The sequence below is a fragment of the Synchiropus splendidus genome, chromosome 11 (genome assembly GCF_027744825.2).
Source record: "Synchiropus splendidus isolate RoL2022-P1 chromosome 11, RoL_Sspl_1.0, whole genome shotgun sequence".
In the NCBI taxonomy this organism is placed as follows: Eukaryota; Metazoa; Chordata; class Actinopteri; order Syngnathiformes; family Callionymidae; genus Synchiropus; species Synchiropus splendidus.
Genome location: NC_071344.1, coordinates 17,540,331 through 17,562,516, shown reverse-complemented (window position 1 = coordinate 17,562,516; position 22,186 = coordinate 17,540,331). Strand labels below are relative to the sequence as shown.

The 22,186-nt window shown below is 46.7% G+C and overlaps 1 protein-coding gene across 2 annotated transcripts in view; it reads left to right on the top strand.

Moving 5' to 3' along the window:
- The first annotated feature begins 386 nt into the window (after window positions 1-386).
- The window catches only part of fat2 (FAT atypical cadherin 2), a 97,491-nt gene continuing 75,691 nt past the window's right edge, over window positions 387-22,186 (top strand). For both annotated transcript variants that reach the window (XM_053878436.1, XM_053878437.1), the window contains exons 1-3: window positions 387-657; window positions 13,982-17,241; window positions 18,218-18,529. In XM_053878436.1, the coding sequence (XP_053734411.1) occupies window positions 13,989-17,241; window positions 18,218-18,529 (3,565 nt within the window). In that variant the 5' untranslated portion in view covers window positions 387-657; window positions 13,982-13,988. The remainder of the gene's footprint in view (window positions 658-13,981; window positions 17,242-18,217; window positions 18,530-22,186) is intronic.

Here is a 22,186-nt window from a genome sequence, read left to right as displayed (position 1 = left end):
AGCACACGGTTATCCAACATATGATGCGCCGCTCAGTGGCAGCAATGGAACCTCATTGAAGTCAAGAAATGAATGGAATGCTTATAATGGGCACCAGTGATCTGCTGAGGTGGAATAACCCCTCAGTCAGTGGGGAACATGTGTCGACCCTGATAGCGCATCAGTCAAACTGCCATTTTTAGTCACTTTAAAGTAGAATTTGAACACTTTTGTGGTCTGTCTGTCTGTGAGACTAGTATTTCTGTGTCTGAGGAAGGCAGTAGCAGGAGGCACTCTTGAATGACATCACACTGAAGCCCGGAGGCCTGAACCCACAGGACATTTTTGGGAGGAGGGGGAGCTCAGCCCACAACAATCTGGGCACATGGTGTGTGTGTGTGTGTGTGTCTGTGACAGAAGAGAGGAGGGACAGCGAGAGGAATGGGTGGAGATGGGAGTCCTGAGGGAGTGCTGAGGTGTCTCCGCAGCTCTTTGGTTCAGAGCCTCTGAAGGCAACTGAAGTTGAAGTCTGCTCTGGAACAAGTCTGCGTCTCTTGTTCTGGCTTCCATGGACTCAGCAGCCCCCCGCGATGGGAGTACGCCGGCTGTCGCTGAAGTTTGTGAAGCGTGAGAGGAGTAAAGAAACATTCCTGGAAGAGTGACCCGACCGGACCTCAGGTGAGTCTCTTGTCAGTCTGTACGCTGCTTGGCTGCACTCCACGCTGTGGGCTCACAAACACTGCTGCGGAGCCAAACCTCTGCAAGTTCATCAACTTTCACCTGCATCCCATGAATGCTCTGCTGCAGAGCTGCTTCTTTTCATTGAGAAAAAAAACAAATCTCACTGTAAACTCTACACTTGTATTGCATGGTTTATGAAGAGCTGTAATGTTTTTTGGAGTTAAAAGAATGAGAGGACATTTATGAAGATGCCTCTGACAGTTGTAGCTCGCAGCGTTACAGAGGTGAGGAGTCACAGCGCAGCTACGTGTTGATACATGCAGGAGCGTGTGACGTTTGAAGCTCCCTGAACATTTCACCCAGAGCGGCTGTTTCCCACTGAGTGTGAGCAGCGTTGCACAATCTTGTTTTGTTAGCAGCGGTGATGATGCACATTCCCACTCATCCATGGTCAGTTATTACTCCGTGATGACAGTGGAACAACAGGGCCCGGCCTCCTGCAGGTTTATTTCGGCCTTGTCCGCACCGCAGTTTCTAAAAACATCGCTCGGCAAACTTGGAATTGTGTCTGGAAAATCTGCAGTGCATCCACCAGGCCTGTGTGTGGCGCTGTAATGCTCTGGCGAGAAGCAAAGTAGGAGGCGTGTTCACAAACAGTGGCCACCAAAAACAAAAGTATCATTGAGAATCACGTCGCTGCTTGAGCCGTTCGAGCACGGAATGAGGGGTGTGACACAACGACATCATTTCCCATTCTGTCCACTCTGGTTCAATACGTAGCATTTTCAGTCACATTCGACTCGAACCCTACAAAGATACGGCTGACTTGCCCTGAAAAACATCCGACCTTTTCGCCGCACCTTAAGAAATAAATAATTTCAACTTGTAAATTCAGGTTCTTTGATTTGTTTTGTCAGTTTATTATGCTATTATTATTATTATTATTATTATTAATATTTTCGTAATGTTGCAATGTTAGCAGTCACATCAACGTAATCTTTTTGTCGTTTCAAGTCAAATTTTTGGGGTTGAAATTCCAATTCTTGTTTGTTCCCGCCCATCAGGTGTCCCTCCCCTCGCTCTAGAAATAGCTGAGCGACCCAGAATGCATTGCAGGTCTGAAAGCTTCCACTTGTGTTTTTCATTCTCTGTGAGTGATGAGAGGGTGAATTGGTCATGTGCTCAACTTTACCGACAGTGTTAGCATCAGAGTGATGTTGGGGCATTGCACTGCGAGTGGAGTTTGGTACCGGGGGTCCATCACCGGTGCAGGCTTCAAGTTCCAGACCCTGATCCAAGAAATGTAATTCAGTTGAATATAGCCTTCCGGTCTTGAGTCGTGCTGCGATACTGACAGCTGAGGAGAAAATATGTAATTATACTGGCATTAGGACGATTTTGGAGTGTATCTTCATGTGGTCTTTCAATAGACGTGTGTCCAGGCAGTTCTGGTCCAACTGTGAGTGACATCATGCCGCACTTCCACCCACGTTTCTGTCCAGCATTATTGCTCCACCTTTGTTTCACCTTTATCACTCAACAGCCTTTTTAGCATTTGAAACATCATTGATCAGAAAAGAGAAATGTTCTGTAAACTCTGTGGTATCGCAAGACGCGGAGATCCAGAGTGAGATTTGAGCAAGTCAGCATGTAGTCATCTGTTCCTGGTCCCGTTCAACCATTTCCGTGTAGAAACGCAGACGATTATCTCCGTGGAGGAGGAAACATTACATTGCCCAATGAAGAGTTATGAGCCTCTGAATTGACCTTAACCGAGGAAGTCCTTACATGGTCAGCGTCAGTTCAGCAGCTGTGATGTCAAAGACAGTTGTGCCTCACAGTTTCACTCTCCTCTGTCACCAAAGCTGTCGTAGCTTCTCCACTCCAGCCTGCATCAGAACTAACTATGCAAACACCACTGGCTCAAAGTTTCCTCAGTGACAGATCCCGGACTCGAGCGTTGTGTCTCTCTTTGAGAGCGGAGAGCAGGCAGTCATCCCAGAGTAGAACCTCTGGCTTGGTCCCCGGTGACATGTTTCTGGAGCTCCATCAGATGGATGAAGCCTCATTCACCAGTGCAAACCTTCTGCCTCCTTTGGACAGAGATATTTCAGGTTTCCCTCTCGTCTGCTGGCTTGTTATCAGTCACTGTCCAAGCGAGAAACAGCCCCACTTTCATTGGACGAGAACCTGTCCAGTTACACTGTAAAGGTACAGGAGAAAAGGAGGCAGGAAATGATCACACGGATGAGCTGCAGTGTTGCTTTTGTTGTCAGGTACGAGCTGTGTTTTGTTTGTGGAGTTTCATGTGGTTACTGGCGCAACTACTTCAGTGAATTAGGAAACCCTCCAGGAGATGCGATGTTGCAATCACCTATTAAAGCAGTGTCGCCCAATAACAAAGGCAACGTTAACTTTCCCGCCAATTCCACCAATGACTTCAGTCTCCTTTCGCCCACATCTCTACGCGGCATGTGCGGCATCATATTCCCTCCCTCCCTGTTGAGATGAAGTCATGTGCGACGTCACAAATATTGCCACCAATGGTTGGGATTCGTACATGAACGATTCTGAATCCATTCACAAATGTTCAAATCTGCATGACTGAACTGTAGAATAGACGGAACTAAGAAGCGGAACTGACTAGTGCAGCGTCACCCGAACACTATACGGGTCGGACGTAAACAAACATGGCTGACCTCCAGATCCATCTCTCTCCAGGCTGTTTCTGACTCTCTACATATCAGCAGCTACTGTTTTAACTGGCTGGATAAATAAGCCACTGAACAACTCTGGTCACAAACACACACGTTTTCCCCTCCTTTACCTCTCAGACTCCGCCCATCCATACGTCCATGTTGGCCCAGAACTCACCAGACAGAATCATAAAAAACATGGACTTATTTTATCATCAGTTTAATTTAGTATGTAAATATATATATTTATTTATTCATTGTGTTTGTGTGTGTTCTTTGTAAAAAATGTATGTACATATATATATATATATATATATATATATATATATATATATATATATATTTTTTTTTTTTTTTTTTTTTTTTTTTTTTGCAGGCTGAAACTTTGTTTAGACTAGAAAAAAAAAAAAAATGTTAGTTCTTCACAAGCTCATTTGCAAAGATGCTTATATCCCCTCAAGTTGTTTCAGACCCATAAATGATCGCAACTTTCACTGCAATTTTTTGGACATTTTTGGCCACAACAACTGGTGAATATTTGAAAAGGCTGCTCATATACGTTTCTTTTTTATTGTTTTAGAGAAAACGGATGTTGGCTTCACCTCAAATCCACTGCGTCGATTTGAGGTGAAGCCAACTCACAATCATTTGTTTTCCTCTTTTCTAAGGCGGCAGGCTTTTATCTGCTCTGTATGGTTCATCAACATAAACATAAATTAACAAGAAAAAAACGACCTTGCCGGCATAAATCAAGCGCACCGCTGAGGGGAGGAGGTGACGGGCTGTTATTAGACCTGTGAAGTATGCTGGTGCTGTTTCTTCATGTCCTGAGATCCACACCGACCGAGCTGATGCTCCAGTTGTTGTACCGTTTCTGTTTCCGCCGAGTTAAACCTGACATGAAAACACGGCTGAGCAGAGAAAGCAGAAGACTGTTGCCAAGGAAAACACTTGTTTATTTGTTATTACAGCAGTAATGACTGGTTCTGTCAGCGATCCAACCCAGAATATTGCGACACCGAGCCGGCGCCCTGATCTGCCGGTGTGTCTAGTTTATTTTTATCTTGGAAATTTCACATGGAAATTCATCCAGGATCCTGAAACTTTCACAGGAGATGAGACAGCGGGGTGAAAGCTTGCTGGGCCACTCTGAATCCCTGGATTGTGTCTGAGCCCAAACTACCACGCTGGATCCACGAAACCACTAAAGAGGAGCCAAAAAGCAGACGTGCACATGTATCCAGACAAATCTGCGAGCGTTATCTGCCGCGCCTCCCCCGCCCTCCTCCAAACAAAGCGGGGCCATGATTGACTTGCTAACAGGGATGCCTCTGCTCCTCCCTGTAATTACGCTGTTTAGCTGGCTGACCCTCGTGTCTGTGTGTGTGTGTGTCAGGGGGTGTTTTAGCTTTTAAGGACGCGTCCGCCCACCCTGCCCCCGACCCTTCACCTCCACCTCTCACCCCTGCCGTGACATAAGAAGTGCAACAGTTGGTTGCAGACGTACAGGAGGGCGCGTAAATGTGTGTTATTTTCAGGTGATTTTGCGCGCGCGAGGTTTTAGAGATGCTACTTTACTCATAAAACTAAGTTGAGGGTTTCTCATGTGCTCTACAGGGGTCTTCGCTGCAAGTGATGCCCTCAAGACACGTCGTTTCTCCGCTCAATTTTAAGGAGATTTAAGAGGGAAGAAAGTTAAAATGGTGTCAGTGGGTGACAGCAGGGCCCATCAGTCAAAAGAAAGTGGTTTTATGGAGTTGAAGAATGTAAGTTCCAGTTATCTCTGACTCAGTGTTTCAAGTTCTCCGGGAGCCTGGATATATTTTCATGACAGACAAAGCAGCATTGAAACCTCTTCTTCATTGTTTTGAAATTGAAGTGGTTTGGAATGTCCGAACTTGCTCTGCTTCAAACCAGCTTCCTGTGTTTCCTATCAGGGGTTCGATCAGCGAGTTTTCTAGTCGCACCTTCATCTCCTCATCATGAACCTCACTGGTTGCTTTCATTCGCTCTTGGTCCAACCTGGCCACCTGTCCAAACCATCTCCAAACTCCTCACCTCCCTCTCATAGGCTCCGAATGACAGTATCTTCATCTTGGATTCTTCTCATGTGGGTGCACAGATAACCAGGCTGTTTTTGTCCGGATTGTTCTCCCCATTGTCTTCTCTCTCTTAAGAGCATCCCAAACTATCATCTGACGGTCTGAGCTGTGTCAAAGGTTCCTGACATTCAGCTCCAAAACGATCAACATTACTAAACATGTTCTCCACTTCCGATCCTTGTGCTTTGGAAGAGTCGATCACTCTGACTTCAACTGTGAAGTGGAATGCACAAAGCATCTAACCATTCCATTAAGAACACCTGCATCATCGAGTGCACATCAAAGCAGTGTTTTCCAGTTGTTTCTCCTTGGTTTCCCGACATTACTATCATTTTTTTCATCTTCATGTGTCAGCCTCAGACTGAAAAAAAAAAAAATCTCTTAATATTGAGGAAATCCCAAGTGTTCCCCCTTCAGCTCCTGAGTCTCTCAACATCCGACATACTCTGGCTTCTCACACTCAGGTGTGTCTCCAACTTTCCCAAAGCTCAAAAGTCCAGACCGGACTTCACTCCCATGGGAGGTCAATGAAAGCTGTTCAAGTCAATGTAACTGAATGTCGTGATATGGAGCGTGAAGAGCAGTTCTCCTAGAGGGATCCATATCAATGACACGGTTAAGTACCTGTGAAACATCCCAGAATAAGCAAAGCAGCTCCAGTGTCCCTGCTTTATGTGGCTCAGAGGTCAAAGGCCGCAGCCCTTTCGAACCCTCGAGCTCTCCTAAGTGGAGGTCAGACAGGTGACCCCAGCAGAGCAGAATGTGGCCGGTGTGAAGTCAAAGCTCTTGTCGCACTAATGATTTCTCACTTCAGATGATAAGAACTTAGCCATTCGACTCGTGCGCCTCCAGTTCTGGACAGACTTGTTTTCATTTTCTTCTAAATGATCAGGCTTCAGTTGGAGATGAGCCGCTGGAATCAGAAAAAAAAGCAGCAAACAATGGCATGATGTGAGGTGAGAAATTTCACTGTTAGCTGGAGTCAGACATGAAAACGGTTGTTCAGACCGGACGCCTCTAGTTAACAGTGAAGAAGGGAGGGCCGATGACTCATGAGTCATTATCAACCTCGTGTCCTCACTGCCTCCTGTGTGTGGTGTGTGTGTCCCAGCTGCTCCTCAGGTGGTGAAACTTCAGAACTGGCCTGCAAACCCCTGGCATTTTCCTGTGTGAACAGATGGTTTCAGGGAGACCATGTTCTGGTCCTCTTGATCTGGACTCTTGGAGAGAAGAGATGGTGTTGAACCAGGAGTGTTGGAGGTGGACAAAGAGAGAGAGGCAACCCAGTAGGGTCATGGTTGACTCCAGGAGGACGAAAGGGGTGGACTTGCTGTGGATAGATACAGTGAATGACAAACCTCCGGTCTCCACATTACCCAACTAAGTATCTAACTCTTCTTCTTGCTGCTGGTCGGTTCCCTCTTCCTGACTCAGCTCAGTGACTCACTGAACAAATCAAATCCTTCATTCCTCGCCACCTAATTGTGCGTCTTGATTCATCCCAGCTGTTTTTTTTTTTTTTCGGAGGGAGTGAATGAAAAAGTTGGGCCGAAACTCTGTTTTGACAAATCTGTTCTTTACTCTGTAAAAGTCGGCCAGAACTTTATAATAGAGTGACACGGAGCGAAGCCTCCCCATCCATCACGGCCGATGTCGGGCTGCAGATCCATTACCTTGTTAGGCTTGAGCAAGGTGCGGACTGTAGATGGATAGGTGAGCGGGCCACTGCTATTATGCAAATGAGGAGTCTGAAAGGAAAGTTTGGGTTTCATGCAGAGACAAATGTGTTGTCGTTGTGAAATGAGATTATATTTTAGCCTCGGCTCATGGACTGGCGGAGTTATCCACGACGTTCAGGCAACTTGCGGATGCTCTTCCTGAGGTCCGAACCTAACAACCTTTGACCACTGACTCCTTGACCCTTGGCGCTTCTCTATCCCACATCTAGCTTGAGCCAGCTCCTCTCCACCCTGCCTGCACTCTCTTCTTCACCTCCTTCATCTCCATCAATGTGGATTCACTCCCCGATCACCCTGTATCATCACAGTTCCTCCTCCCACTCCTTTTCTCTCAGCAGCTTCTCCTCCAATTACGCTTCATCCATTTCTGACACAGACTGACTCTAAATATTTGCTGACTTTCATCTATTTCATCGACGTAAGAACGCACATCCTGAGGCAACCTTCAGTCCGATGGCTTGCGTCTTAGGTTTCAGACAAATCTCCTGACGTTCTCTCCTTTCTGTGGAAGAATAGCAGGGTAACCACTGTACAATACCCAGGAAGCAGGCCGGAGCGATGAATGCAGGCCAGGAGGGGACTGAGGGAGGAGCAACGCTGGATAGTTTTCACAGAAAAGAGAAAACTTGTAATCCTTTAATGCTTCTTTTAAATGACTTGCATGGATGGAGATCATAACTGTCTGAACCTGGGTGGTATAAAGCTACACTGCTAGCGTCTTGTTGTGGCTGTGACTCCACTTTTCTGTGTTGCAACTGGAAGAAGAATGTTTATATCAAAATACATGCCAAGATCAAGGGTCACCCTCCTATGTATTTCCACATCACAGAGGACATCTTTACTGTCTCATGAGGGCAGTAATGGGATCTTAGAGAGACACACATGTTGGTGTAGGCTTCGATTCATGTGCTGGTGTTGGGCAATCAAAATCCGATCCAAAATGCCCCGTGGAGAAGCTGCAATTACTATGTGTCTCAACGTGCAAACATAAAGGATAAAAAAAAAATCTGTCCTGAATCATGTTGGGAAATTCTGAGAATGCTGCGCTCCCCGGAGCCGCCGTCCTTTGGAGTGAGGTATGAGAATGGAGCTGCAGGTACCGTTCTGTCTGTGCTGCGCTGAGCCATAGGGGTGATGCTGAAATACGATCTGGGAAGCTTGGACTCGACGTGTGGCAGCAGGTCGGCACTCGGAACCCACAGTGACGTGGAGGTGTGTTTCGGGGAGAGATATGTGTGAAGGTTCACAGGTGGCAGACCAGTGACAACCCCACTGCGGCGTCCCTTCTGAGCTCACATCAGGAGCCTTTAGACCTCTGTGGGAGTCAGACTCCTTTCACCCAGAACCCACAACCCATAGCTGCTTGGGTTGTACTGATAATCCAAACTAATATGGTAGATTCATGTGGTAGGTGATGGTGATTTGTACTCGCCAGATTCGACTGTAGGTTCTCTCTCCTCATCTGATCGATAATGACTGATCCTGCTGCTGATATCTGCGATAAAAATATTCATTACAGATGGGCAGGCACAGACTCAGACAGACCTCCAGTGGTCCATTTCCCTGCTTAGGAGAAGTGCCCATTCAGAAGCCCTTTTTTTGGAAGAATCTTACTATTTGTCCTCAGTTTAAACCACAGTCAGTCGTGTGACTGGAAGTAATATAAATGAATGGGGATGTCTGTAAATCCAAACAAACCCAACAACAGTTACAATAATAATCCCAAATATCCCAAAATAACATCCCAAAATATCGGTCACAAGCAACTGTGGAGGAAAAAGGGGCAGCTGGTTTTCTTTGGCTGATGCTCCACTGCCGTTTGAGGCTTTCTGGATTGGTTCTCCACTGTCCTCACATTCACTTCCTCCCTCTAGTGTCAGTCATGGACGGCCTCCTCCACACCCGTTCAGTGTCACAGAGGTGGTTTTTCACAGGCGAGATTAACAGGGTTGTATGTTTTGGGCTCCCACTATTTCATCTGTTAAAACCATCTGTGGGTTTAGAAGCGTCTTCTGAGAAACAAGGTTCCACCTTAAGGGGTAGTTTCCTCGAACTAGTTAACTGGACAAGTTAACAATTGGATGCAGGTTGTGATACTGTCTGAATGATTCTTTGTGTTTGAAAGGTTGCAGCTGAGCTTGGGTGAGGGGCTTGATGCACGTGTGAATTTAGTCAGCTTCTTGTCGACGACTGTCTAACTTGCAATACAGGAGCAGCCAAAAGGTTTCCCCACCCCATTCAGCCAGTCAAGGCCCATTCAACTTTCCGTGGGCTGTTGGTATTGAAAGTGCAGGAACCAGTCGGAGCCAATCGACACCACTATGATAATGACACCTATAAACCTCTCCTCCAGTGCAGATCTGCCTCCGGCACATCTCCTAACTAAGCTGCCCTCAGGGTGATCGATGAAGGTCACTTCCTCAGACCAAATGTTCTGGCTCCGGCACTGGAGACAAGGCCGTGTCTGTATCTTAATGTTTTCCGTCCAGACCTGCCAATTGTTGGGATGAGGGAGTATGAGCTGAACATACGAGCTATGATGCTAACACACAGGTCAAACTGAAATTTTGAAAGTTTCACAAAAGGAGTATATGATTTCACGAATGTCCAAAGAAATGTCTCCTTCACTGGTAGAAACCTATTTATATCCGCCCTCATTGTCGGGGCAGAGACAGCGAATGTGGGACGATTAGAAGGTGCCTTAAATCTCCTCCAAAACCCAAACAGTGACCCTGACGGTGATAATCAGATTACCTGTCACCAAGTGAGCTGAGGGAAGATAAGACCCCACATACCTGTCACCCTTCAGTGAAACCTCCAGCGCCAGTCCCTGAGCGCTCGCTCGATAGTCTCCGTCCTCCGAGGGCCCTTTTCATAAACCCCTATGAAAGGTGGCTTTGGCTCTGACTCCGGGGGATAATTCAATCAAACAATTTCGATCTGTTCAATTACACTCACGGAAGTCTGAAAATATGGAAACAGATATTTCCTTTGTGGAGCCGCAGATGTGCCTGCGGAGTGTTTGGTGCGGCTTGCCTTTAGCTGTGGATGGCTTGTCAGATAGGCAGTGAAGGGCAAAGCGTTCAGCCCTCCAGTTCTCTCAGCTGTCAGTTTTGGCCGTGAAATGTGAGCCGTGACGACGCATCTTCTGGGCATATTAATTGCACATGGATTTTTCTGTCCTTAAGGTTTACACTTAACCTCCTTCTCATGCAGCCAGTGTTCCCATGCATAACTTGACTCTTCCTCACCTGATCCGCCCAAAGATTGGGCAGGACAAACTGCTGAAAAGTTGAGGGAGAGTGGGCGACATGTAACCTTGAGCTACCTTTGATGAACTTGTTGGACAAGTCTGGAGTCACAAGACGTCCTTACAAAGTCTTCTCATAGCCATGTTCCAGTGGAGGGGGCAGCACTGGGAATTAAGAGATCCGGACCTCCACCTCCAGGGAACCTCCTCCCGCTCTGTTGGGGAGACAAAAAAATACCTTCTCAATAGAGTCTACTCTGAGGCTCCCGCCAAATGAGTCCAGCCACTTTTACTCTTCTGGTCAGGGAAACGGCTCATTATTTGGGGCAGGAGTGCAGATACATAGGGAGGTTCAAGTCGTTCTTCACCATGACAGATCACAAAATGGCTGATCAAAAGTCGCAATGCTTTCCGACATTTATTGAAGAGCAAATAGGATTCTCCTCGCACCCATTGCAGTGACTCGACGTCATGTCTCGCAGTTGCGATCGGATTTTCTGAACCTTTTTAATGAGTATAACACACTTGAGATTATGATGGCACCTCCTAGCACACGCGGGTATCGTATGTTTTACTTCCTGGTCTGACAGCGAACGCATCCTGATTGGCTGGCATGCACTGGTTATTGCTTTCATCCGCCATCACACATAAAATAGAATCACCTTCCTAGTAGACAATTACACACAACAGAAGATATATTTATCAATTTATAGCAAAAAAGTGCACCAATGAACATGCTTTAAACCCTTATGGGATGAATCTGGGCTACTTCCTGGTCTGACAACAACACGGTAGATTTCAGCCAGTCGCCATGCGGACGATGAACAGACATGCTGGGCAAGTCACGTGGTAGACAATGCCATTGAATCCTTCAATTGGAGTTCATTAAAAAGTTTGAAAAAAGTTACATCCTGACTGCTGGTGGTGACATCATCGTCCCGACACCATCAACGACCCTCCTCCTCCAAAAGTCCTGCAACACATATCTCATTCAGTTAAACAGAAGCACAACAGCAGACGCCTGTTTTAAACTCAAAATGTCGTCACCTCTGTCACGACTTGTTTTTGAAGCCTCCTCCTCTGAGCACATTGTTCTGAGGACACAGCAGTAGGGCGGACTTGGCCATGTTTCACTTCACGTGCACCAAGTCAACACAGGAGCAGAGCTGCTGTCCTGCCAGCACTTTTCTAAAAAAAAATATTCCATTAACCTGCATCAAGGAGGAATGAGGACGGCGCTGCAGGGGAATGCTGAAGCATAAGGGGCGCTCGATAGCATCAATGATGCCACCTTATCCGCGATATTGAAGTATGAATAACAACAGATAAGATATGGATGAAGTTCAAAGCCAGGTTGTTTCAGGTTGTGTCAACCAATATTCTCCGTTTGGTCTCGCTTCTGTAACTTCATTAAAGGGGATTAAAAGATCATTCTCTATTGATGGAACTTGCTGGGCAGCGCGAACATCAGTAGTGTCATTAAAAACAGATCAAAAGTCATCAAAACAAAGTAAATATGAACCGTCCCATGAATAATTCAAGAGCTTGTTCATTACGCGGCAGCAAATTCTCGGGTTTATCTCGGACAGCTTTTGATCTTATTGGAAAAGTGCTTTCGCATCGCAGGATGAGTCATCGAGCGCCGACTTACCTTTAAGGACACAGTTAAGATACCAGTTGATGTTTGTGCTTCACGATAAGAAATCTCAAGTGGAATCTACCTGATATTTACCTGTTTGATGTGCTTTCATGAGCTCACTGGGAGCCGTCCGTGGTTTTACATGAAAGCATGTCATTGGCTGTTGTCCCTGGTTGTCAAGGAGCAGACGGAGAATCTGGACGGAAGTAGGGAAGGAATGAAATAAAATGAGGCCAATTGCAAACAGAGTCACAACAATAACGGTTCTGACAGGAAGAGCTCAACAACAAAGGTCACTTCAGTGACCTTGAATAGGACAGGATCCTGAGTCTGTAGCAATGATACAAAATAAAAGCCTTGGTACGTGGGTTGGAAAAAGGGATGATGATAATGGCACAGTAGTACTATAGTAATATAGTAGAAGCAAGTATTCAAGTCAGACAAAATTGAGCGACAGCTAAAATGAGCACAGTCATGAGTACGAAAACATATTGATATTGAGGGAGAAAGCTAGGTAGTAGTCTGACCTTCATGTCTACCTTCATTGTGGTGGTCATCCTCTGCTTCATCCCCAGCATCCTTCAGCCCAGCTCTGCCTCCATGTGTCCAAACCATCTGTTCTTACCTCCAAACTTCGACTGATACTTCAAACATCATAGTTGAAAGACAAAAAACATGGATGAAAGATCAGATCCAAAATAAAGTGATAAAAAAACGATCCAAATATTTATTTATTCCATAATTTAATATTTGTTTCGCTCGAAACAAATCCGATCCAAAAGTAACACTTTGAATTGAACATTATAAAGATTACAAAGGTGGAGGAAGGTGAAGGAGAGAGCGCAGCAGGATGGAGACGACTGTGACGTCAGAGCAGCAGCTTCACAGGACATTAGAGGCCACTGCCATGATGTTTACAAGCTCAGGAGTCAGAGAGAGAAGAGTCAGAGATGAAGATGAAGGACAAGATCAGGAGACGTTTGGAGACAGAGTTAGAAAAGAGAGATGGTTTGGACACGTGGAGAGGAGAGACAGAGTTGGACCAGTTCTTGTTCTTCTCAGTGTCTCTTTGTCTGTTATTAAGTTTCCACTTCCCTGAAAATCTAAAGTTATGATTCAACATTGAAACACGTAGCTTATACAAAACAGGTTGAAACACAACCATTTTATGAGGCCGGGAGAATTATGAAAGAGTAACTCGCATGAAGAAACGCCACATCACAGCTTCCACCTCAGAGATGAATTAATGAATTAGCGCTACACCGTCTGATCAGTCGAACGGCGGAGAGATTAAACTTCATACTTCACTTCACAACATCGATGGGAAGGCAAAAGCTCACCGATGAGTGTCAAGCAGCAATTTGCTTTCTCGCTCCGGGGGCATCTTCTGTACTGACAAAACCCACACGCAGCTTTGATCCAGCCTGAAGCACCTGTGAATTCTCAACCCTCTGCCATGGAAGTGTGTGACTACATCAGAGGGGAGATTGTGGGCGCTGACACCGGCCTGCTTCGAGGCAGCTCCTGAAACAATGTGTCGCTCTTTCTGGGATCCCAGCAAGTTGCGGCAGGAGTCAGATACCTCGCCACAGGCTGAAGCTTCCGTGTCAGGTCACCGTGTGCATTAACTGGTCTTTATGGAGCGTGCGCTTCATGTAATTATACCACTTACATAACCGCGATAGAGGAGTGAAGCCAGCGGAAAGGTCACGCTGGCCAATGAGCAGGGAGAGCGTGTTGCATTAGCATAGCGCTAATCTAATGAAACGCTGTGTCGCCTGCTGAGTAAACACTGTGATAGGTTCATTAATTAACTGGCATTAGTGTCAGTCGTAAATGCTAACGCGTTTAATTGGGCATGAAAGCGCCGCTAATCTGTTCCTTTCTCTTCTTAGGGTCCGAATGTTGCTACCAAAGATGGCAGCTTCTCGATCGATCATCCTCGCATTGGCAGCTCTCCTTCTCTGTGCTACCAGATGTCCAGGAAGTGGAGAGAACGGAAAGGCCAGCTCGCCGCTGGCATTCACGCACCACCTGTACAACACCACCATCAACGAGAACTCAGCACCGCGGACCTACGTGGAGACAACCAAGAAGATGGGCATTCAGATCGCAGATGTTCTCTGGGACGTCGAATACAAAATCGTGTCGGGCGACGACGACGGCATTTTTCAGGCCGAGTCAGTGAAAGTAGGTAATTTCAACTTCTTGAGGATAAAAACACGAAGCAGCGACTCCGCTCTCCTCAACAGGGAAGTCAGAGACTCGTACACTTTAACAGTGGAGGCGACAGAAAGCACTTTTGACTTCCAGACAAAGACCAAAGTGTTTGTTCAGGTGCTTGACATGAATGATCTTAAACCACTGTTCTATCCTGCCTCCTACAACGTGGTGGTCCGGGAAGACGCTCCACTTCAGTCAAGTGTAGTCACTGTCAGCGCCACAGACGCCGACGTGGGCAGCAACGCCAAGTTTTATTACTCGTTCACACGCGGAGGCCACCCTTTCGTCGTGGACCCCTTCACGGGCACCGTCAGCCTCTACAAGAAGCTTAATCACACGCGGACGGGACGATACGACCTCACCGTTTTAGCAGAGGACAGAACCAAGAAAATATCCGGACTTCAGAAATTCGGCAACGTTGCAAAGGTCACGGTGAAAGTGCAGAAAACATCCTCAGGGGTTCCCGTCATCACAGCAGCCTCAAAACCAACAATTTCAGCAGACGGAAAAATAACTATCGATGTCCACGTGGAGGCAAAAGTTAAGCCGGTGGAATCCCTTCATATTGTTGGAGGGGATCCCCACAAGTGTTTTGAGATAATCCCTTTAGGCCTGCGAGGTAGTGACTTCCAAGTGGTCTCCACAAAGAGGATTATCTGGCCTCAAACTCCCTTCGGACTGAATCTGTCTCTACAAGCAAAAGACAGGAGTTTCCCGAGTTTGCTCTCTCCAGTGTCACGGGTCCATGTTCCTGCCCACGATTACATTCCTTTGTCATTTCTGGAGGATACCTATATTGCCACTCTGAGCGAGTATTCCCCCGTTGGAACCCACGTTCTGAAGGTGTCGGTCTCGTCCTCCCAGCACAACGTTACCTTCAGTCTGAAAAAGAACCCCGACAGTGCTAAATTCATTATCAGTCCCAGGACTGGGATTCTCGTCACCACGGGGAAATTTGACTACGAGAGCAAGACCCGATATGAGTTTGATGTCGTGGCCAATCACGGGGAAGCGGAAACCCATGTTGTGGTGGAGATTAAGGATGAAAACGACAATAGCCCACAGTTTGCTCGCAACTCCTACGAGGCCTCGCTGGATGAGAACTCCCCGGTGGGCAGCAGTGTTCTGAAAGTGATTGCAACCGACAGAGATAAAGGAAAAAACGGCTTTGTGACATACGCTATTGCAGACTCAGCGCCTCTACCTTTCACAATCGACCCATTCAGCGGCGTAATCTCTACCTCCGAACACATGGACTACGAGCTGATGAAGCGGAGGTACCACCTGAGAATCTGGGCGTCTGATAGTGGAGCACCTTTCAGTCGTGTCAGCGAGAGCCTCGTGACGATCACGCTCAACAATATCAATGATAATTTCCCCCTTTTTGAGAAAGTGGACTGCAACGCCACGGTGCCGGCCGACACACCGGCGGGCCACACTGTTGTCGAGGTCTCTGCCATCGATTTAGACGAGCTGCAGCAGCTCAGGTATATCATCGAGTCTGGGAATGAGCGCCAGCTCTTTACCATTGACTCTGTGTCGGGAAGTGTCACTCTCAAGCAGCCCATCCCTAAAGGAGCAGGCTCATTCACCCTGAGAGTCGTAGCCAGTGACGGCAAGCATCGTTCAGAAGCGTCCATCGTCAGGATCACCGTAGTCAACAAAGGAGACGATGCCACCCATCGCTGTCACGAAACCGGCATCTACAAGCAGCTGACCGACAAGTTGATTGAGTCGATCAAACCTGCATTAAACTCTGGTGATGAAGACACTTTCTCTGACGTTCACATCACAAACAGACACGCCCCGAAATTTGAGCGAAGCACGCCGAGTTCCGTCGACATTCCAGAGGATCATCCTCTCGGAAGCAGAATAGTCTCGATAAAGACGACAGACGAGGACACGGGATTCAATAGCTTGCATGTCTACGCCATTTCAAGTGGGAATGAGGACGGCTGTTTCACCATCGACACCTTTTCAGGCCTCCTTCAGTTAGTCTGTCCTCTAGACCGAGAGTTTAAGGAGTTTTACATTTTAAACATCACCGTCTACGACTTGGGCTCACCACAGAGAGCCGCATGGGTCTTCCTGGCTGTGAACGTGATCGATGTCAACGATAATCCCCCGAAGTTTGACCAGCCAAGGCATGTCGTTCGCATCCCAGAGAACACTGAGGTGGACGCCGTCATTTTCACGGCCCGTGCCATCGATGCGGACGCAGACGCGAGTGGGACGTTTCAGTACAAGCTTGTGACGTCGACCGACTTGTTCAGAGTCGACGAGGTGACTGGGGAGGTCGTGGTGACCGGGCGCTTGGACCGTGAAACCTTGCCCCGACACGACCTCTTGATTGAAGCCAAAGAAAAGTCCCATCAAAGCCCTCGGCGCTTCTCAACACTCGAGCTAGTGGTGGTTTTGCAAGACATTAACGACAACCCACCAAAGTTTGTGCCGAACAATTACAAAATTAAAGTTCTGGAGGACGTGCCAGTCGGCACTTTACTCCTGTGGGTGGAAAGTATTGACCAGGACCTCGGCAGTGGTGGCCTTGTCACCTACAACCTGAAAAACACAGAGGGTGGTATCTTTCACTTGGACTCATCTACTGGTGCTTTGACACTGGAGAAGGAGTTGGACTTTGAGAGACGAGTGTCTTACAACCTTACGGTCCGAGCTGTAGACCATGGACTACCTCGATCTTTGTCCTCCTCCTGCTTTGTGGAAATCGAAGTCCTCGACGTCAACGAGAACCTTCACCGGCCCGTCTTCTCCGAGTTCGTGTTTGAAGCCGGGGTGATGGAAGATGCCGCGGTGGGAACTTCGGTGGTCACTTTAACCGCCTCAGACAAGGACCTGGGCAGGGATGGAGTCGTGAGGTACCACATTCACCAAGGATCTGGCTTGGGTGTGTTCACCATCGACGAGGAGACAGGTAACTGCAACCCTTGTTTCAAGTGATTAATGGGCATTTCTGAAGGTCGACTGCGATATCTTGAACAATAAATCTGCCTTTCACTTTTAGCCACAAATCAAGTTAGAAGTTATGAGTGAGAAAAAAATGAAGAGGCTTCTTTGTTTCTGCATGAAAGACTCCCCTCCCCCAGTCAATCTTGGGGTCACCCTTATCAAGTGCACTTAAACATGCCTTGGGATCATCCTTACATCCTGTCAGGAATTTCATCTTTGAGACGCAAAAAGCAGGTTCTCTGATGTACCTAAAATATTTGAGCTGCACCCCAAGAACAGTCCCCCTTAGGGCCATTTTTACTAGCATTATTCAGTGTTCAGTACACAGTGAAGTTGCCCATCAAACACTGACACACTTTTGCTGATATCTGGTCAGAAGGCAGAGTGACTCGCAATTTCATGTTTTGTCTTCAACACATGTATCTTCACTGTCAAGCATGACATGACACACAAAGTGCTGTTCAACATGATACTTCCTTTGGGGTTCAAAAGATGGTCAAGTCTATTTTCCATCTATAGATATAGAATTTGAGCTGAGGATCCATATAACCGCCCCACAAATCATCAAACATTCCATCCGCCCGCCGCTGCACTTAAGCCTCTGATAAAATCAGGGCGCCGAGAGTTTGCTGTCACACTAGAACTGTGTTGAAATATATCTGCTGCTGTTTCATCTTCGCCACAAGACAGACAAGCTGTGTGTCAAAAAGTGCACTCTGGGAATGGCAGGATGTTCACTGAGTGCTGAGGTGTTGGCATTGCACTCTGGGAATCCGTCCAGCTTCTTATGAATGCACCTTACGCTGGATTAGAATCAGACGGTGCTGCATCCTGCAGGGCGGTTCCAGATATTAAACCTTAACATGATTAAAGCGACGTGATTGATGACTCGCTCGCATCTCCGTCAGGTATGTGCCACTGATCAAAGTCATTTCTCACAGGTGTGATTCGAACTCAGGAGGCGTTGGATCGTGAGACCGAGCCTCACTACTGGCTGTCGGTCTACGTCACCGACCTGGGAACCGAGCCTCTGGTCTCCTGGACGCACGTGTTCCTGGAAGTCCTGGACGTCAACGACAACCCCCCAGAACTTTCCCAGCCCATTTACTTTGCATCGGTGCCCGAGAACGTGCCCCAGGTCAAGTCCGTCGTCAAAGTGTCCGCCACAGACTTGGACACGATATCGGAGAACAAGCTCACGTTCCAGATCCTTCCATCCCACCGGACGTTCTTCAGCATCGACACCAAAACAGGTACATCTCTCCAACATGTTCTTAAGGCATCCACTACCTCATTGGGATCCATGACCCCAAAACCCAGCTACTTGATAAAGTGCACCTCAATAACTTGAGGTTTGGCGGCACAAATCTGTAGTGGGGTATTATAGGACAGAATTGAGATGCATTTGTACTAGCTCTCTTCCTGACTGGCCACTTTGCAATCTCATTCAAAATCCAATATTGTGACCTTCACCTCTGTGACCCCCTGAGACGTTTCATGATTTATCCTCCCTTTAAAACATGTAATTGTTTCATCCAGCGGGCGACACGTGCGCGGGTGTCACTCGGCAGGACCTCGCGGGCGCAGGATCTAATTGAATCACTTTGAATTGTGTCATTTTATGAGGCGTTCAGTCATAAAGCTGGAAACGGCTCCATGATCCCTGGAGCTTGATTTACATTTTGATGGTGAGGTCTCCCATGCTGCCGTACGTGCCATCATGTCCACGTTTACATCCTGATGCCGGTGAATACGGCCGCGTCTGTGAAACCCTGATGGCGTCATGACTCTCGGAGGAGGTGTAGGAAACAAGAGCGGGCGGGCGTGTCAGGCGCAGAACTTACAACTTTGTAGAATTAGAAAGGAATCGTCGCTGGTCGCTCACAAACTCACTCATCTGTGCTGTGAAATGGTTTATGATTGTTCGCCGCACACACCAGAAACCCCTAAACGCCTTCAGGTAGCCCGTGTGTTACACTTTGACAGTTGCGGCTGGATGGCTGGTGAAGACTTTGATGTGCAGCGAAATGACTCTGCAAGCCGCTACAAGTCCTGTCCTCTTCTAATCTCCACATAGCTGGGGTGTTTGTCCACACCCCGAGGCCAGTGCACCGGAGGATTAGCAGGAAGAGGCTGAGCTGTGGCAATAGAGGAGCGTCAGTGTGGTCACAGCTGGAAAGTGTCACCCTCCACCTGGACATTTGACTCACAAAAGAGTCCGTGAAGTTGAGGCTCAGCACGATACTTGCAGCAATCGATCTGGAGTTTTCATGACGCCGGGGTTGCACAACAGATCAAGGTTGATAAGCATGAAGTTTGTTTGAAGAACAAAGATGTCAGATCTGTTGAGAGAACTGGTTTGTTAGTCAGGAAACACACACGCTGCTTGAACAGAGGGACCCAGACGTCCATCCAGAACCACTTTGATCTTGTCTTTATGTCAAAGATTTCAATGTCCAGATAGTTGATGAGCAACCTCTTGCCATATTCCCTGCCTGAGTTGTGTATATTTCTTCATTTAAAGGAGAATATTGCCTCCACATTGACGTCCTATTGGGTTTAAATGGTTTGGTTCTAACTTGTTGAACGTAAAGCCATTACCTCACACTCTGATTTGGTCCCTGTGATGTCAAGTAATTTAATTTATTGTTTATTTATTTTGGATTTATTAAAATAATGAAAAAAAATCTACAAGACAAAAGACACATTTCATCTTAAATTAAAAAGAAAAAATCTGGATATGATGGGAAAAAAAAGGAAACACAAAAATGAGGAAAAAATAGCCTCAGAAAATTGTTGTTACTTTATTTTGTTAAGAAAAATTAATAATCATAAACAGAAACAGGATAATAAAAAAGCACTAATGCAAATGGTATGTTATTATATAGATTTGTTATTTCTGGTTTCAAATTATTTCTATATTTGTTATTTCTAAAAAAAATGACAAAAATAAAAACCAAATATATGAATATATCTATCTATCTATCTATCTATCTATCTATCTATATATATATATATATATATATATATATATATATATATATATATATATATATATATATACTTCAAAATAAGATCTAAAACTAATAATGTTTCTGTCTATTAAATTATTGCGATGGCTACAATGGTTGGTTCCAAACAGGGAGAACATTTAAACTGCTGTTAAACACTGGCCTGCGTGAGATCATGATCTCAGGGTGAGGAGCTCATCTGTGCACGTCTGTTAAAAGGTTCTGACATTTCCGGTCAAATTAGACCAGAGGAGGATGTTCTTTATCTTCCATTGCTTTCAGTTTCGGCGTCTGCTTCCCGTCACTTGCCCTCCTCCAGGACCCTTCATTATCACTGTGCAGAGGCCCAACTGCAGTTTCGGACCTGAGGCTGAACAGACGCCGGGACAGAAGTCCATTTGTGCGAAACATTTAAAAGCCTCATCCTTCACTTGGCGTAAGCGCTGAAAGTCTCTTATCAACTGAGCAAATCCTTGCAGATTTGAGTCATCCCCCGAAATGATCCAAGCATGTTGGACAAACACGGTGTTCTGCGTGTCGACGCATATCAAGCCCGAACAGGAGGAAAATGACTCACATTTAAACACAAGTTCCTTTTCTTCTCCGCACTCAATCGGCAATTTCATTCAGCGCGTTTTATCCGCCTTGAATCAGAAGCCCTACGGAGTGTACAGAGTTCCGTGAGCCACACAAAAACCCAAGGACAGAAATCCTGTCACATCTTTTATTTCACCTGTAATTGATTCCCGCAGGTTGCCCGAGCACGCTTGTGTGGAGAAGGCAGGAGCGCTGAAACAACCAAAACGTGATGTTGGGTGACTTTTATGATCCATGTCTGCGGATGGATTGCGGACAAGGCAGGGCAGGTCCGGAATGCAGCCAGGTTCACAGAACTGCAGAGCTCTGACGTCATGAAACTGATGCGGTTGAATCTTGATCCCAGTGGCCACAGGTGTGAGAGGAGACGCCGCGCTTCGGCTTTCGGCTCAGCTCTATCTTCACCGAATTAACACGGTGGCTCCTCCTGTCTGTCTTCTAACAGTCCTAAACCAACGGATGAGAGTCAGCGGACTGTGAACGGGCACCTCCATTCTGCTATTTCCACCATCGCAAAATCATGAACTTTAACTCCCCTGCAACAAACTTTGGTAACATTAAAAACCGGCCAATAAAAAAAACAGAACAAAGAAAATACAAAGTGCCAGCTGGAACTAGGGAAAAACAGATTCAGATTCAGGTGAACTGAATCAAAGATGGCTGACCTTGGTCATGTGATTAGATGGCCTGGACGGTACTGTCGGCCTTCTCTTCCTTGCTGATCAGAAGATGAGTTGAGCTGCAGAAATCCTGCCAAAATAAGCCTCACCCTCATCTCTATCACATGCACTGAGGGGAAACGGAACCTTCAAAATAAGAGCCAGAATGAGAAGTCTGGACCTCTTCACCCTGCATGCTATCTCTTATAAGCACATGACAATAGGGGGCTATAAAGTGGGAGCAGATAGGTTCGGAGATGTTGGAACTGCAGCAACTCCGATTGGGTCCCCCCTCAATTGGATTCCCTTTTATACTCATCTTCTTAAACTGTTCGTTGTAAATCGCTCTCTGAGCTTGTCAACATATAAACAAGCACCATGGGGGGTCACCAGGGGGTCGGATTGTTAAATGAGAATCTAAACAATTTGCCGGCACAATTACTGAGGAATGGGGCCGTTTATGGCTCTTTCGAGGGACTTGTTTTCACCCCCCCCCTCGTGTTGTCTGGACAGCTCCTCTGCATTCCTAATCCCAGCTTCCTCAAGAGCGAAGGGGGCATCCCCCTTTTTTGGATCCGCGTCTTGCATCCATTATAAGTTAGCGACGGAACCCAGACGCGTCAGTTGCCGCGTGTTTACTCAC